The 16274-nt window shown below is 39.7% G+C and overlaps 1 protein-coding gene across 2 annotated transcripts in view; it reads left to right on the plus strand.

The window, feature by feature from the left end:
• The window catches only part of HGSNAT (heparan-alpha-glucosaminide N-acetyltransferase), a 42745-nt gene that overhangs the window by 13384 nt on the left and 13087 nt on the right, over window positions 1-16274 (plus strand). Inside the window, exons 2-7 of one of the 2 annotated variants that reach the window (XM_055335027.1) lie at window positions 890-1005; window positions 8986-9122; window positions 9637-9758; window positions 12053-12122; window positions 14160-14229; window positions 14894-15003. In XM_055335027.1, the coding sequence (XP_055191002.1) occupies window positions 890-1005; window positions 8986-9122; window positions 9637-9758; window positions 12053-12122; window positions 14160-14229; window positions 14894-15003 (625 nt within the window). The remainder of the gene's footprint in view (window positions 1-889; window positions 1006-8985; window positions 9123-9636; window positions 9759-12052; window positions 12123-14159; window positions 14230-14893; window positions 15004-16274) is intronic. The other variant, XM_055335028.1, reaches the window with a different exon arrangement.

Here is a 16274-nt window from a genome sequence, read left to right on the forward strand (position 1 = left end):
AAGCCTAGGGAATGTGGAGCAGCGACTCTTTCTCCCTTCGGACTGCTGAGGCTCATCCTCTCTTCTTCACATCTGTTGTGGAAACCAGAAGGAGACTCAGAAGTCAAACCTAAGTGATGGAAGGCAGAGCTTCTCAGTTGGAAAGGGTGTGCAGATCCCCACAGCGCCTTGCTGACTGGGCGTCCTGACATCTCCCGAGCTGCACTCAGAGTGGAGTAACACGGTCCAGGAAAATTCAGGCTCTGGTGTCGCACAGACTGGGGTTCACACAGGGATTTGGCAGAAGAACTCTGGTCAGGTGCAATTCAAATCCTTGTGAGCCTTAATTTCATCATCTGCAAAATGGAGAAAATACCAGCTCATGACATCAGCATATTGTCAAATGATATGTGAAAAGATATGTGACACTAGTAAATTCAATGCCCGTCACACCTTAGCACGTGATGAATGGAAGGTCCTGCATGATCTGTTTATACACAGGACGTGAATGGTGGTAACCGAAGCCTTGTTTGTAGTAGAGACATGTGTACAGAAGGGCACCTGTGTGTGCGCACATGTGCGCAAAGCGAGGGATGAGAAATCTCAGGGACACATGGGTGGCTCAGAGATTGAGCGTCTGCCTTCAGCTCAGGGTGTGATCCCAGGGTCCTGGGATCCAGTCCCACATTGGGCTCCCTGCATGGAGCCTGCTTCTCCCTCTGCCTGTGTCTCTGCTTATCTCTCTCTCTCTATCTCTCATAAATAAATAAATTAAAAAAAAAATCTCAGAGCCCATGAGTGTAGGCATTCTAGAAGCACCCCTCTTTACACAGGTGCACTTTGTCTTTAACATGTCTTTCAGATGCTTTGTTTTTCCGTTTTTTTAACTTCTTTTTCTAATTCTTACCAGACTTAGATAAAAAAAAGCATGTAGAGCTGAAGATGGACCAGGCTTTGCTGCTCATCCATAATGAACTACACGGAACAAACATGACTGTCTACTGGAATTCTGAACGTTGTTATCATGTAGGTATTACATTCAGGCTCACAATTTTGTTTGCTTTGGGGCTGTGTGAGATGGTCCTTAATGCTCTCATACCTGAAGTCCTTCACATGTTCACTTCAGTTTTATAGGTAAGGAATCAGATAGGCTGTAGAAGGAATCAGAAGACATATAATCAGGGAGCATGCCTAGCAGTGAGCCACATCAATCTCTTTCTTTTCCCCTACCCATCTTTTAAAAACTTACTTCTTGTTGATGAGCAAAAGCGACAGACCACATTTTATTTTACTTCTCTGCCTGCTGCGTAATCCCATTGCTGGACCAGAGGAGGAACGAGTGACACCTGGGTGTTCTCCAAGGGCAAAGGTACTGAGGACAATGGGAGGCTCTGGTTGAGGCATGGCACGTATTCTGGGGATCTGCCCTTCTGATAATAAAGGATTTATTTATTAAGTTTTTAATTTTAATTCCAGTACAGTTAGCATACAGTGTTATTATTAGTTTCAGGTGTACAGTGTGGTGATTTAATAATTCTATATGTTACTCAGGGCTCATTAAGTGTACTCTTAAAAAAAAAAAGTTTACTCTTAATCCCTATCACCTTTTCCTCCACCCCCATCCACCTCCCCTCTTATAACCAGCAGCGTGTTCTCTATAGTTAAGAGTCTGTTTCTTGGTTTGTCTCTCTCTCCTTCTTTTTTTTTTTCCTTTGCTTGCTTGCTGATAAAGGATTTGTTTGATCTTAAGGTGCAACACCTAGATCTTGTTGCTTTTTTTGTTTTTAAGATTTTATTTATTTATTCATGAGAGACACGGAGAGAGAGGCAAAGACACAGGCAGAGGAAGAAGCAGGCTCCCTGTGGGGAGCCCGATGTGGGACTCGATCCTAGGACCCTGGGATCACAACTGAGCCGAAGGCAGACACTCAATCACTGAGCCACCCAGGTGCCCCTAGACCTTGTTGCTTTTTAAGTACAAGGCTACTCTTCTGTGTAAAAGAAAATTTTCTCTATTTCCAAATTGAGCATTTAAATGTACTGCTTTCAGAGGAGGAATTTTTATTTATTTTATTTATTTAAAAAATTTTATTCCTTTAATTTTTTTTTAGTTAGTGGGGAGAGGGGCAGAGAGAGAATCTTAAGCTGATTATGGAGCCAGAGGCAGGGCTTGACCTCACAACCCTGAGATTATGACCCAAGCCTAAGTCAAGAGTCTGACGTCAAACTGCGCCACTTAGGTGCCCCCAGAGGAGGAATTTTAATGTATAGATTTCCTCCAGTGGGTTGTATCCCACTGTAAGTTGAAAATACTGTGAGATGAAAATGCATTTAATACACCTAACCTACTGAGCATCATAGCTTAGTCTAGCCTACCTTAAATGTGCTCAACATCTACACTAGCCTATGGCCTCTCAGTCATTAACCCTCAGAATTGCATGACCGACTGGGAGCTTTGGCTTACTGCTGCTGCCCACTGTCACGAAAGAGGATCCTACTGTGTATGTCAGCTCAGGAAAAGATGGAAATTCAAAATTCTAAGTATATTTCTACTGAATGCATATTCCTTCCCTACAGTCTAATCTGAAATGCATATCACTTTCATAGGGTCATAATGTTGAAAAACCATAAGCTGAATCCCTGTCAAGGACTCTTTGTATAGGGACCTGTTTACTGTAAATAGCTTTAAAAAGCAAACAAAGAATCCTCAGTATGGATACCAACTGAAGAGGTAACAATACATGGTCCCTCCTCTATTTGATTGAACCCATTGAGAGCTCTACAAAGTAACATGAAGCAAAGAAAATCTATAATGTTAAGAAGAATAGCAAAGACAAGATTTACCAGCCTATGAGAAGGACCTAAAAGAAACCTGAAAAAAAAAAAATCAACAATAGCTGAATTTCAAAGCTACAGGTAATTCAGAGAATGAACAAAATGTCTTCTAAAATGACAGTATGGCCTAAAATTTATAGAAAAACAAGTTGAGGGGGAAAAAAAAAAAGTACGTTGCCAGGATATTAGCCAGAGGGCAAGTAAAGCATCTTCAGAATTAAAAAAAGTAGAATCATTGGTACAAAACAGTGATGCTGGTGACAAATCAGAGAATGAAAAAACAGAAGAATTAGCTATATGTGACTAGTACAGGAAAAATATTGCTAATTCATTTTTTAATTTTTAAAAATTTAAAAAAGATTTTACTTATTTATTCATGAGAGAGGTAGAGACACAGGCAGAGTGAGAAGCAGTCTTCCTGCAGGGAGCTTGATGCAGGACTCGATCCCAAGACCCTGGGATCACAACCTGAGCCAAAGGCAGAAGCTCAACCACTGAGCCACCCAGGCTTCCCTATTGCTAATTTATTTAAAAGAGCATGTGGACGCCTGGGTGGCTCTGTTGGGTAAGTGTTGGACTCTTGATTTTGACTCAAGTCATGATCTCAAGGTCATGAAATTGAGCCCCACGTTGGGCTTCCCACGAACTTGAGGCATCTCCTTGAAATTCTTTCTCTCTACCCTTCCCTACTGCATGCATGTACTCTCTCTCTCTCAAATTAAATCTTTACAAAAAAGTAAAAGGGCATGGGGATAATTATGTTTTAGGAAAATGTTTGCACTTAAACATAGTTGTAGATGTCCCATAATTGCAGAAAAGACCTTAGCTGAAAATTGGAAAGACACTCAGAGCCTGTAAAGATTTAACAACCAGAAAATGCTATCAAGACATAACCTTTTAAAAATTCTGAACATTGGGACACCTGGGTGGCTTATCAGTTGAGCATCTGCCTTTGGCTCAGGGCATGATCCCTGGATTCCAGGATCAAGTCCCACATCGGGCTTCCTGCATGGAGCCTGCTTCTCCCTCTGCCTATGTCTCTGCCTCTCTCTCTGTGTCTCTCAAGAATAAATAAATAAAATCTTTTTTTAAAAAATTCTGAAATTATTGATATTTTTTAAACCTTTAAGCAAATATAGAGATAGACATTCAAGGGAATGCAAATTATAATAATTTATATTTGTAAACTAGATAATAAATACCTGGGAATGATGGATTTACAGGTGAAGGAAATCAGTTATCTGGTTGAGACTTTCTTTTCCTCTTTGCCTCTCTTCCCTTAAAGTAAAAGCACTTAAGAGACATACACATTGAAAAACAAATAAACATTGAATAAATGTGTACATTTCATAGCTCAAGGACAACCTATAATGTGTCAGCAGGTGCTTTTGAAAAGAGAACAAAAACTGGAGGAAGGTTAGTGTTGTAATGTTAACTATGAGTAATTAGTATAACTGATTAAATAAAAGTAAGATGTAAATGAGAAAAAAAGAAAAGAGGGATCCCTGGGTGGCGCAGCGGTTTGGCGCCTGCCTTTGGCCCAGGGTGCGATCCTGGAGACCCGGATCGAATCCCACGTCGGGCTCCCAGTGCATGGAGCCTGCTTCTCCCTCTGCCTATGTCTCTGCCCCTCTCTCTCTCTCTCTGTGACTATCATAAATAAATAAAAATTAAAAAAAAAAAGAAAAGAAAAAGAAATGAATTTTTAGTATCCTAAACAATATTCCTCAGGGGAACCTGGAGGCGGTGAGAAGGTTGGAGAAGCAGTGAATGGGAGACAGAAATCCTGGGCTTTAATTGCATTGAGGATATCCAAATGATGATCTGTTACTTTTGATTATTATTTTCAGACATAAATTAGAATAAACAAGGCCGTTTCTTTTTTTTAAGTAGACATGTTCTGAGTATAATAAATATAATAGTTAATGTTACTGTATCCTTAAAATATTAAAAAAGAGTATACAATATGGAAAATATAAATGACAAAAGATAGTAAAAGTAGAGGAAAGAATTCAGGGTGAGCAAGTCTAGACTAATGGCAACAAATACAGATGGATTAACTTGTATAAAAATAACTCATTTATATTAAAATATTGTGAATTTCGAAGTTCTTTTGGAAAAAGGGAAGTTATACATAAATACATTGACTAAAAAAAATACATTGACTAATAACAAAGACTAAAATATAAGAGTGTTGTATTTAAAAAGAGTACATCAAAAACAAAGACATGTGCACTGTACTTTCATGAGGTAGATGTGCAAATAAAGGGGGCCAGTCAGGCTTTAGCATTTGCATGAATGATAAAAGAAATGTTAATACTAAAATAGAAGCACACCAAATAAAAAGCCTTGGAATTTAGATGGGCCCCCTACAACACATGGAAAATAACAGTAGGGGGTGCCTGCGTGGTGCAGCCCTTTGAGCATCTGACTCTGGGTTTGGGCTCAGGTCCGGATCTGAGGGTCTGAGATCATGACCTGCATGGGGCTCGCTGCTTAGCTGGTGAGTCTGGTTATAAGAGTCTCTCTCCCTTTTCCTTTGCCCCTCCCACTTATGCTCTCTCAAATAAATTAATAAGGGTGACTGGGTGGCTCAGTTAAGTGGCCAGCTCTTGATTTTGGCTCAGGTCATGATCTCAGGGTTCTGAGATTGAGCCTCACATCGGGCTCCCTGCTCTGCTGGGGAGTCTGCTTGTAGATTGTCTCACTCCTCTCCTTCTGTCCCTCCCTGTGCATTCTCTCTCTCTCTCTCTTTCTCTCTCTCTGTGCCTAAAATAAATAAATCTTTAAAATAAATCTTTTTTAAAAAAATGGTACAAATTATAGAACAGAACTGTGGTGAGAATTAAGCATTCACTGTTATCAGACTGTGATAGGTCAAGCTCCTAGGGTTTAAGGATTAAACTGGTGAACTTCTGAGTCAGACCACAAAGTGGTAGAGTGGAGTAGTTTAGAGCATGGATTCTGCTGCCCGAGTGCCTGGTTTGAATCCTGCCTCTGTCACTTACTGACTGAAAATGAGAGAAAAATTAAAGTGAGTCAAGAATGATTTTGTTTGGTTTTCTTTTCCGAAGTGGGCTCCATGCCTAGTGTCGAGCCCAGTACAAGGGCTTGAACTCATGACCCTAAGATTAAGACCTGAGCTGAGATTGAGTTAAATACTTAACTGACTGAGCCGCCCAGGTGCCCTAAGAGATGATTTTTTTTTTTTTTAAGAGAGGGAGAGAGTGCGAGTGGAGAAGCAGCAGAGGGACAGAGGGAGAGAGAGAATCTTCAGCAGGCTCCACACCCAACACAGAGTCCAATTCAGGGCTGTCTGACAACCCTAAGATCATGACCGGAGCAGAAATCAAAAAGAGTTGAATGCTTAACTGACTGAGCCACCCAGGCACCCCAAGATATATTTTTTTAATATTTTATTTATTTATTCATGAGAGACACAGAGAGAGAAGCAGAGACACAGGCAGAAGGAGAAGCAGGCTCCATTCAGGGAGCTGGATGTGGGACTCAATCCTGGAACTTCAGGATCACACCCTGGGCTGAGGGCAGACACGGTGCTACCCAGGCCCTCAAGAGATGATTAAAAAAAAAATAAAAGTTGCACAATTGATGAATTGATTAATAAAATTTAATAAAATTAGAAATTAAGATATGCATAACCACTGTAATTAAAATAATTATGGTCAAATGAACAGTTTATAAGCTGATAAATTTGAAATTCAAAACTTGATTTCTAGGGTGCCTGGATGGTTTAGTTGGTTGAGCATCTGCCTTCTTGTCGGGTCATGATCATGGGTCCTGGGATTGAGCCCCATGTCAGGCTCCCTGCTCAGTGGGGTGCTTGCATCTCCCTTTCTCTCTGCCTGTAGCTCCCCCACTTGTGCTCTCTCTCTGTGTCAAATAAGGAAATAAAATCCTAAACAAAGCGCAGCCCCGGTGGTGCAGCAGTTTAGCGCTGCCTGCAGCCCAGGGTGTGATCCTGGAGATTCAGGATCGAGTCCCACATCGGGCTCCCTGTGTGGAGCCTGCTTCTCCCTCTGCCTGTGTCTCTGCCTCTTTCTGTATCTGTATATATCTCTCATGCATAAATAAATAAAATCTTTAAAAAAAAACTTAAAAAAAAGAAAAATTGATTTTCTTTAAAAATATGATATGAAGCTTGATTAAAGAAATTGAGAACATAAATAGATCACAATTAAGAAATCCAGAAAGTTATATAGTGAGTTTCTCCTCCTAGAAATATGTAATTTTTTCTATATTTTCAAATAATAAAAAATCATCAGTTTATATAAAGTAACCTATATATAAGCTTCCCTCCCACAAAAATGATGGCTTGATATCTGATTTATTCTGCAGTATAGATAGGGTGTTAATCTTAAAATCTAGCAAAGACAAGAAAAGACATTCAGGTCATACTTTTTAATCAATCTAGGTGCAACAATCTTAAATTCTATCAAGTAGAGTAAGTTAGCATATTGAAAGATTTATTTATGATGACTTATGTTTTTATCCTTGAGGAATCAATAGAGTTCATACATAAAGACGATGATGAAATTTTAGGGTGAAAATACAGGTTAAATGGAGAGATAGCCAATACATTCCGATATGAAGGCTAAACATAGAAAAAATGGTGGTATTTCTTAAATTAACACATACTTTTAACACAGTTACTTGTTAATATATCATTGGCTCCTTTATAGAATCTATGTAAGTCATTCCCACATTGATAGGAAAAATGAAATGAACAAGAGGATCAAAGGATGGCCCAAGAGAACAGGTAAAATGGAGACGTGCTGTACCAGATAAGATGTATTACCACGTCACAGCCACTTGTGTAGCTGAAAAGAGGAAGTAAGGCTAGTGGACCAAGTAAATATAAGAAAGAGAATCTAATTTACATGAGAATTTAACATAACATATTACAACTGAAACCATGGGGAAGGTATCTGGACTTATTATATATCATCTGTCAAAGACTCCAGGCAGATTCAAGTTAACCTCTCCACAAATGTAAAAAAATACTAAAAAAGATAATATATTTTTAAACTAATAAATAGAAGAAATGGCAACCCAGATTAGTATGACTGTACAAGGCATTAAAAACTTATAATTAAAAATTAGAGAATATAACACGATGAAAAGGAAAGCACTAGAATGGGGAGATATTTGAGTTAGTTAAAAGTTTAATATTGCGGTATGTGAAGATGTAGTTCTAAGATAATGTTCAAGGAGATTTTAAGAGATGGTTCATAGCATAAGAAATATAAACAAAAGAATATTGGTTTAATCTGATAATTTAAAATAATTACTCTTAAGATTACTCTTAAAGCTGTGATATCATAAATATTTAGCACATGAACAAAAAGAAGAATGATTTCTAAATCCTAGTAAGGCAAAGGAGAAATAAGTATACTGTAATTTTTCTTATTTGAATACTGTTTGGACATATAACAAGGACCATTAAAATGATTTTTTACAAAAGATTTATTTATTTGGTGAGGGAAGAGACGGAGGGAGAGAGAGCCCCAACAGGGCTCCATCCCACCACCCTGAGATCATGACCTGACCCAAAACCAAGAGTCAGATGCTTAACTGACTGTGCTCCCCAGGCACCCTGAAAATGGTAATTTTTTATCCAGTAACCTCATTTTTGGAAATTTATTTTAGGGAAGAATTTAAAGGAATAAGAATGTCATGTGTAGATCTTTGAAAACCAGATAATTTATGTAAATTAATATAAATTATATATACTATATCTTTAAAAACATAACTTACAGAAATTATACACAAAAAGATAAAAGCTTTGAAAGCAGCCTAAATACTAACAACTTTAGTATTTAATGAACTATAATGCAACCATTAAAAAATTTAAATATGCAGATTGTGGGGCATCATGGAAATTTACTTGTATGTGATATGTAAACAATGAAATGCAAAATAATATATGCTGTATTTGTTAATTATGTGAAAATCTTACCTATGAATAAAGATTGTACAGTTCCATGGGCACACATAGTTATTGGGCAAATTTTATCTAAGTTTTTGGAATTTAAGTTTTTTTATAAGTATGAAGGAAAAGTCATCTCAGGATTTCAGGTGGATACTCATGTGCACCAACAACCAGCGGCCTTTCAAATGCCTCTAAGAGTTGCTTGTGTTTCTGTTCTACAGTGCTTGTTTCAGATTCTGGTAAACGTTTCCTGGAGTGGGAAACCCGGGAAGCCTAGCATTGCCGCAGTGGCGTTGAGCACCCAGCATGGATCTCTCCTGCAACTCAATGACACCTTGGAAGAGAAAGAAATTTGTAGGTTTGTACCCGCTTTGATGTGACCTACTGACACCCAGGTTTTTTTCTTTTCTTTTTTTTTTTTTTTAAGATTTTATTCATTTGAGAGGGTGTCTTTCCCTCCTTTCTCTCTCTTTCTTTTTCTCTTTCTCTCTCTCTTTTAAGATTTATTTATTTATTTATTTTTGAGAGAGGGAGAGAGAACATATGAGCAGGAGGGGCAGAGGGAGAGGGAGAAGCAGACTCCCTGCTGACAGGGAGTCCCAATGTGGAGCTCCATCCCAGGACCCTGAGATCATGACCCAGCTGAAGGCAGACACTTAACAGACAACCACCCAGGCGCCCCTGACACCTGAATTTCCTGTCTATTTTTTTTTTCACTGCATGGGTTTTAGTTTTTCATTCCTTCAAAAATTTTCTTTTGTCTTTCCTGATCTGTACTCAGGAATGCCTGTCACTCTGCCTTGATGACATTGCAATAATCTAACTCATTTCCTAATCTAACCATTTTTCTTTATTTTACCACATCTTTGTAGGCTGGAATACAAATTTGGAGAATTTGGAAACTATTCACTCTTAGTAAAGCATGTCCATAATGGAGTCAATGAAATTGCTTGTGACATAGTTGTCAACAAGAATCCAATTGATAGTAATCTTCGTACGTATGTGCTCTTTGTTGCTTTTTAAAAATGTGTGTTTTAAGGATTTTAGTTTTTAAGTACCATTTGCAACACTTTGTGTACTTTAAAACCTGGATTATTGGTTATCTAATTTAGTTATGGTATATATATTGATTGTGTCGTTGGTGTATAAATAAGAAAATTATGTGATACATAAGAAAATTATATGATCAACATATCCTCATAGATGTTTAATTATGAAGCATAAATAAGCCAAAAAAATTTAATGCAATAGCAAGAAACTAGAAATAGGGCAAATGACTGTCAAGTGTCTTTCCTTGATTTAGGGATATGGGCACAGTATTCCCTGTATGTGTCTTACATGGACAGTCCCGAAATTCTTAGATTAAGGAGGGACTGTGCATTCTCTCATAACTCCACTGAAGAAAATCTGTCAATCCGAGCCCCCATTAGATAATATAATATATCCTTGTGGCATTACTAAGTCCTGTTCACAGTGAAGTTTTTGAAGACCATAGGGTCACGTCAGAAGAATGGAAGAGCCAACATGAAAGGGCCAACATGGGCCAGTTTAAGTATTGAAAAGAATAATGAACATGATTGATGGAAATACACTGAATATACAAAAATCAATGAGATCCTTATGAAACTAAAAGGAACAGAGCCCCTTCCCTAAGCAAAAATAGTACTTTGGCTGCCTTTGGAGGTAACAAGGACACCTGATGTTAACTGGAGTGACTTAGAATTGTCAATTGAAAGGAAGGATCTAAGCATTTTTCTTGCCTTTCCTGTTTTAATTGTATTTTAGGATAACTAAGTAGTCTGAGATGATGAGGGTAAATTCTTTAAGGCTAATCCTGGCTGGTATGTGTGGCAGAATAGTTCATAGCCCCCAGGGAAGGAGTGGGGATAGGTAGGAGTCAGAGTGGGTGGCCGGGGAGGGGCAGGCTGTCCCCTGCAGGACACGGGCATTGGGCGCGGGGCCAGTCGCCAGCAGGTGCTCTTGGTCAACGCTGGGGGAGGACACAGCACCGGCTGTGAAGCATTCTTGCCAAAAAAAGCTGACCTTTTTTAGTGAAATCTCTACAGTTAATTGCCCATGTGCCGAACATTTGGAGGATAGGATAAGTTAGGTGCCAACATGAGGAAGCACAGTTACTGCTCTAGAACAGGAGGCGTCCTAATAGACAACTTGTTTTAAACAAGTCAATGGCTGCTTACATCAGAATTGCCTAAAGAGACATGATGAACAAATACAAAATGTGAACCTTGTTTGTATCCTGATCTGAACAAGCTAACTACAAAAAACATTTTTGAGATAACTAGAAAAATTGGAATATGGACTCACTGTTAGCCAGGGGATTGTTAACGACCTTGTGATTATTTACATTTTTAAGCAACTTTTAATTTTGAAATAATTTTGGATAATTTTGAAATAAGTTTAGACTTACAAGAAAATTTTGAAATGATTTTAAATTTACAAGAAACATTGCAAGAAAAAGTTTCCATATACCCTACTGCCAGCTTCCCCTAAACCCTTAAACTATATAATCATAGTATAGCTACTCCTATATGATGACCAAAACCAGGATGTTAACGTTAGTACGGTGCTGTTAACTGATGTTTAGGCTTTCCGGATTTCTCCTATTGTCCCTTCTAAGGCCTGTTCTTTGGTCCAGGATGCAGTTCCAGAGATCCCATAGCCCATTTAGCTGTCAGGTTTCTGCAGCCTTTCTTTGTCTTTCATGACCTTGATACTTTTGAAGAGAACTGGCCAGTTACTTTATTATTTGCACTTGCTGTCTGTTTTCTCATGGCTAGGTAGAGGGCATGCATTTTTGGTAGATGACATAGAAGCCTTCTCAGTGGGCCACATCAGGGATTACACGATCTCAACACATCTTTTGTGAGGCCTGTGCTTTAGAGATACATAATGAAGGTGGACAGAGGAAATGACGTGATGTCTGGGATTTGCTTAAAAATGCTTCAGGCAAAAAAGCAGAGGCAGAGTAGCAATAGGTGAAGCAAGGGTGACACTATCTTGATAATTCTAGAATCTGGGTGATGACTATAAGTGGTTCATTATGCAAATCTCTGTTCTTTTGTGTATGTTTAGTATTTTTCATAATGAAAATTAACACTCCCCAATGGTGAGTGTTCTCAGTTGTTTATATGGAAGTTAGCAGACGGATATAGGCTTTTCCCTCACTTGTTTTGTTTGCATTTTTCATATACAGATTAAATGTAGTGACATGACAGCTGTGATGCTTATGACATTTTGGTGATATAGTGTTTTCTTTGATTTTTATAGCTGTGTGTATTGCGTTCCTTGTTGGTGTGGCGCTCATCATTGCAGTATCCCTTCTAAGGTTCTTGTTGAGGTAAGCAGATGTTAGGACACAATTGAGGTGAAGTAGAATATAGAAAAAATATATTCAGGAAGGCTAGTTTGACCCTTTCAATGACTGTTATTCTTTGATTAAATGAATACTTACTGCATCCACCATGCCCGGTCCAGCTTGCAGAATTAGGGATCCATATAGAATAAGAAATGGTCCCTGATTTCAGGGAAATGATAACCTAGTTCAGTGGATCTTTGCCGTCAATCCTCCCAAACCGCTGAAAACAGAGAAGATGCTTGAGATGTCATTATTTCCTCAAAGGATCTCACAGCCTGCTTTTGTGGTGAGCAGGAGTGGCCTAGGCTGATCTCAGGAGGCAGCTGCTGCACTGTACTCCTCTCCCTCCTTTCTGGCTCTGAGCCCTGAGGCCACCCATACAGTCCAGCTTTCCAGGTCCTGCCAGCCGGCCCGCCGGCAGCAGGGACAGAGGATGGGGTGTCAGACTTCTGGACCTCGGTGTGGACTTGCTTGTTCCTGGTTGGGACTGGCAGCTTGGCGAGGGGATTCCTTCTCCTCTGTCTGCCTGGTTAACAGCAAGTCTGGTGAGATTGAATGAGTAGATTGGAAAGAAAAAAAAAAGTCACAAAGATCCAGGCCTGGCAGATCACCTTTCAAAGGAAAGTTCTTTCATGTTTTTAAAGAAATAAAACTGAGAGATTTTCACATGCTCGGCCTGTTAGGGTTGGGAAGGATCACAAGATTTTGTGAGTGAGCCGCATCCAAACTGGAAGGAGTAAAACCTAGTTTTTAAGTCTGCCCCCTTGAGGAAACCTAGCAACTGTGGGGAGTTCTTGCACTCTGACTCCCTCCCTCTGTGCATCTTAAAAATACAAAGGTCTGTAAGGATAAAAAGGATTATTTCTTGTTCAGAAGCAGATTTTTAACCCAACTGTCTTTTAGGGGCAGAGTATAATTTCAGCAGAAGAGTTTGATTTTTTTTTTTGTGTATATTATTGGAGTTCGATTTGCCAACACCCAGTGCTCATCCTGTCAAGTGCCCCCCTCAGTGCCCGTCACCCAGTCACCCCAACCCCCCGCCCACCTCCCTTTCCACCACCCCTTGTTCATTTCTCAGAGTTTGGAGTCTCATGTTCTGTCACCCTCTCTGATATTTCCCACTCATTTTCTCTCATTTCCCCTATAATCTCTTTCACTATTTTTTTTAGAAGAGTTTGTTTGAATTAAGATATTACCTTGTCAATCTTTTGATAAGATGCAAATACTTCTCCAGTTTATTACAGTATTTTCATCTGGTCCTTTGTGAATGGATCTGTGGCATCACTTCTTAAAGTAATTCATAGCTGATCTCCAGCTCTTGCGAAGGGAGGAAGCCCCACCTTATCCACTGGGGAACTGAAACTCTTCATAACGTGTGGTTCTGCCTCTGTAGCCGTGGAGGCAGGATGCTGTGCTGGCACAGAAGGGGTCCCTTGTCCTTCGCCCCATCACTCTCCAGTGTGCCCCGATGTCCAGGGATGTTCATGTATGTCAGAACCAGGAAAGAACCTGAGGCAGGAGTAAGAATACAGGATCTCCCTCTTTTTGCCAGGAGGACAAGCATATACAAGAAAATTAAAATTCTTTTTAAAATTTAAATTAAAATTCATTTTATAAACTCTCATTTTTAAGTATCTTACTTTCTCCTTTTGCCCTGCCTTAGATCTTGATTTTAATATTTTTTATATGATGGTCATGTTACCAGTGCTGAATAAAGTAGAAATAGGATTTTTTAAAAAAAGTGATCTTTTATCTTTTGGAGCTACACACTACAGTGTTGATGGATTAAATGATACCATGTCTGGGATTCTTTAAAATAGTCTAACGCAGGCAAGGGGTAGTGAGTGCAAGTGTTGGATGAACTAAGACCCACCACACTTAAAGACACTTTAAAATGTTTAACTCTTTGACTCATAGAGAATATGAACTTCAAATTAATTTTCTTTCAATGCGGTATCCAGGCATTTTGAAAATTTTGCCAAAGAAAATAAATAAACTGAACTTTTTATTTATTTACAGTTTGGATGACTTTCATAATTGGATTTCTAAAGCAATAAATTCTCGGGAAACTGATCGCCTCATCAATTCTGTAAGTTATAAAAATGCATCGTGTGGTCTGGGTGGTTTTCTAGATTTGGAATTTATAATTCCCTATTTAATCTTTATTATCTGGTATAATTAATCTTATTGTGGAAGGCCAGGTTGGTCATGTGTTCTGTATCCTTAATAAAGAACAAGCAGCCTTGTCTTCAGTTCTGGTGAAGGACACTGTCCCCTTCTCTTTCCTGATGAGGTTGGAACTTTGGGTTGCAATATATGCATGGTGTAGAGACATTTTTCACTCTGCACTCAGCACTAGTTGAATTAATCCAGTTAAGTAGAGGATGTCAAGATAAAAACAAAAGAGTAAGAGTCATCAATATGAAATCTACAGCTCTATGGCTTCCTATGGTGATAAAACGTATTACTTGTGTTAATAAATTCATCATGGATATATGTATGTCCGTTTATGGACATATTTGCTTGTATCTTTGCACCAGATGCACTTATGGACTGCAAGCTCAGCAGATGGCACAAAAATCAAATAATGTGCAAAACTAAACCTTTGAGTGGGATCTTTACAAAAGCCAATTAAAGGACTGTTCAGGACAGCAATTTGTAGTTCCCTATTAATTTCTCCCCTAAACCCAGAAAACTGAAATTTACTCATTAGCATTATCAACTGGTATATTTCTCTCCCCATTTTCCTGAAGGAGCTGGGGTCTCCAGGCCGGGCAGGCTCCATTGGTGGCGAGGCTCAACAAGAAGCATGGCATCCACCCAGCGCACTACCACGCCTCCGCTCTATAGACACATTTAGGGGGTATGTGTGGCTCTCTTGGTTCATTGAGGGCACAGGTAGTCTAGGTTTACATGTGTACACATGAACACGCTTTTAACTTAAGGAATTTTACATAGCTTTACTTTTAGTGTAGGCAGGACTTCTTTCTGTAAAAATAAATCAATGGCCTCTCCTTACTCGAAAACTGTCACAATAGTAGATATAAAGTTGTTAGAGAGGAGTCAAGGGATGAGTTCAGAACCAGTTTCCACTGGTGTGTAGATCCCACTGAGCTGAGGTCATGTGGGCAGACAGCAGCTTGCGGGGCCTCCATGTCCATCCGCACCCCTGTACTGTCAGTAGTTTGACAGATGAAGCGCCAGTGTGGGCCAGCCCTGGCCCTTCCCCACCAGAGCCCTCTAGGAAGCAGTTGCAGAGTCCTACGAGTTGTTATTTTAGAGTTCAGGTGGAAGACAGGGCCAGGACCCAACTCTGAAAATAAAGTATAAAACCACAGAGATGAAAATAAATGTCTAGGTGTTGGGCCTTCCATTTTTGCCCTCAGCGGGGCTTTTAAACTCCAGTGACAATTACAATTCTGTACCAGCCTCCCCAGAAGCCAAGGGCTCCTGGGGTGCGTATTTGAAGCCAGACAAGAATAATAACCATCGTTAATGATTTTTGAATTCTCACCCTGTGGAAGGCACTGTTCTCACTTGTAAGTTTATTCAGTCTCTTCATAATCCTATGAGGCATATACTTTTAATTTGCCTGTTGTACAGATGAAGAGACTGGGCCGCAGAGTAACTAGCCTGAGGTCACTCTGGGACAAAGTGGGATGGACAGCTGGGATTTGATGACAGGCCGTTGGGCTCCAGAGTCCCTACGGGTAATTGCAGTGACACACTAAAGTCTTCATTCTTCAGTATCCTGCAGAATTAGTGTCAAACAGTAGCATATTCAGTCTCTTTCATCGTATTTCTCTTTCTCCCCCCCCCTTTTTTTTCCCAAGAAACAGAGGTGGGTAGGGATGGCAGGAGAGAGTCTTAGGCAGGCTCCATGCTGCCAATGGAGCCCCATGTGGGGCTCGATCCCACGACCCTGAGATCATGACCTGAGCCGAAATCAAGAGTCATATGCATAACTGACTGAGCCACCCAGACACCCCATTCCTTTCTTTTTGATTCTCATTGCCACTTTTGGAGATTTGATGCTTGTAGGTAGAAAGGAACTAACATTTACCAAGTGCCTGAAGTGTGCCCAGGGCTGGTTGGGCACAATGATAGATAATCTGTTCCTCAGTGGTCCCAGGG

The sequence above is a fragment of the Nyctereutes procyonoides genome, unplaced genomic scaffold, assembly GCF_905146905.1.
Source record: "Nyctereutes procyonoides isolate TBG_1078 unplaced genomic scaffold, NYPRO_anot_genome, whole genome shotgun sequence".
Lineage (NCBI taxonomy): Eukaryota > Metazoa > Chordata > Mammalia > Carnivora > Canidae > Nyctereutes > Nyctereutes procyonoides.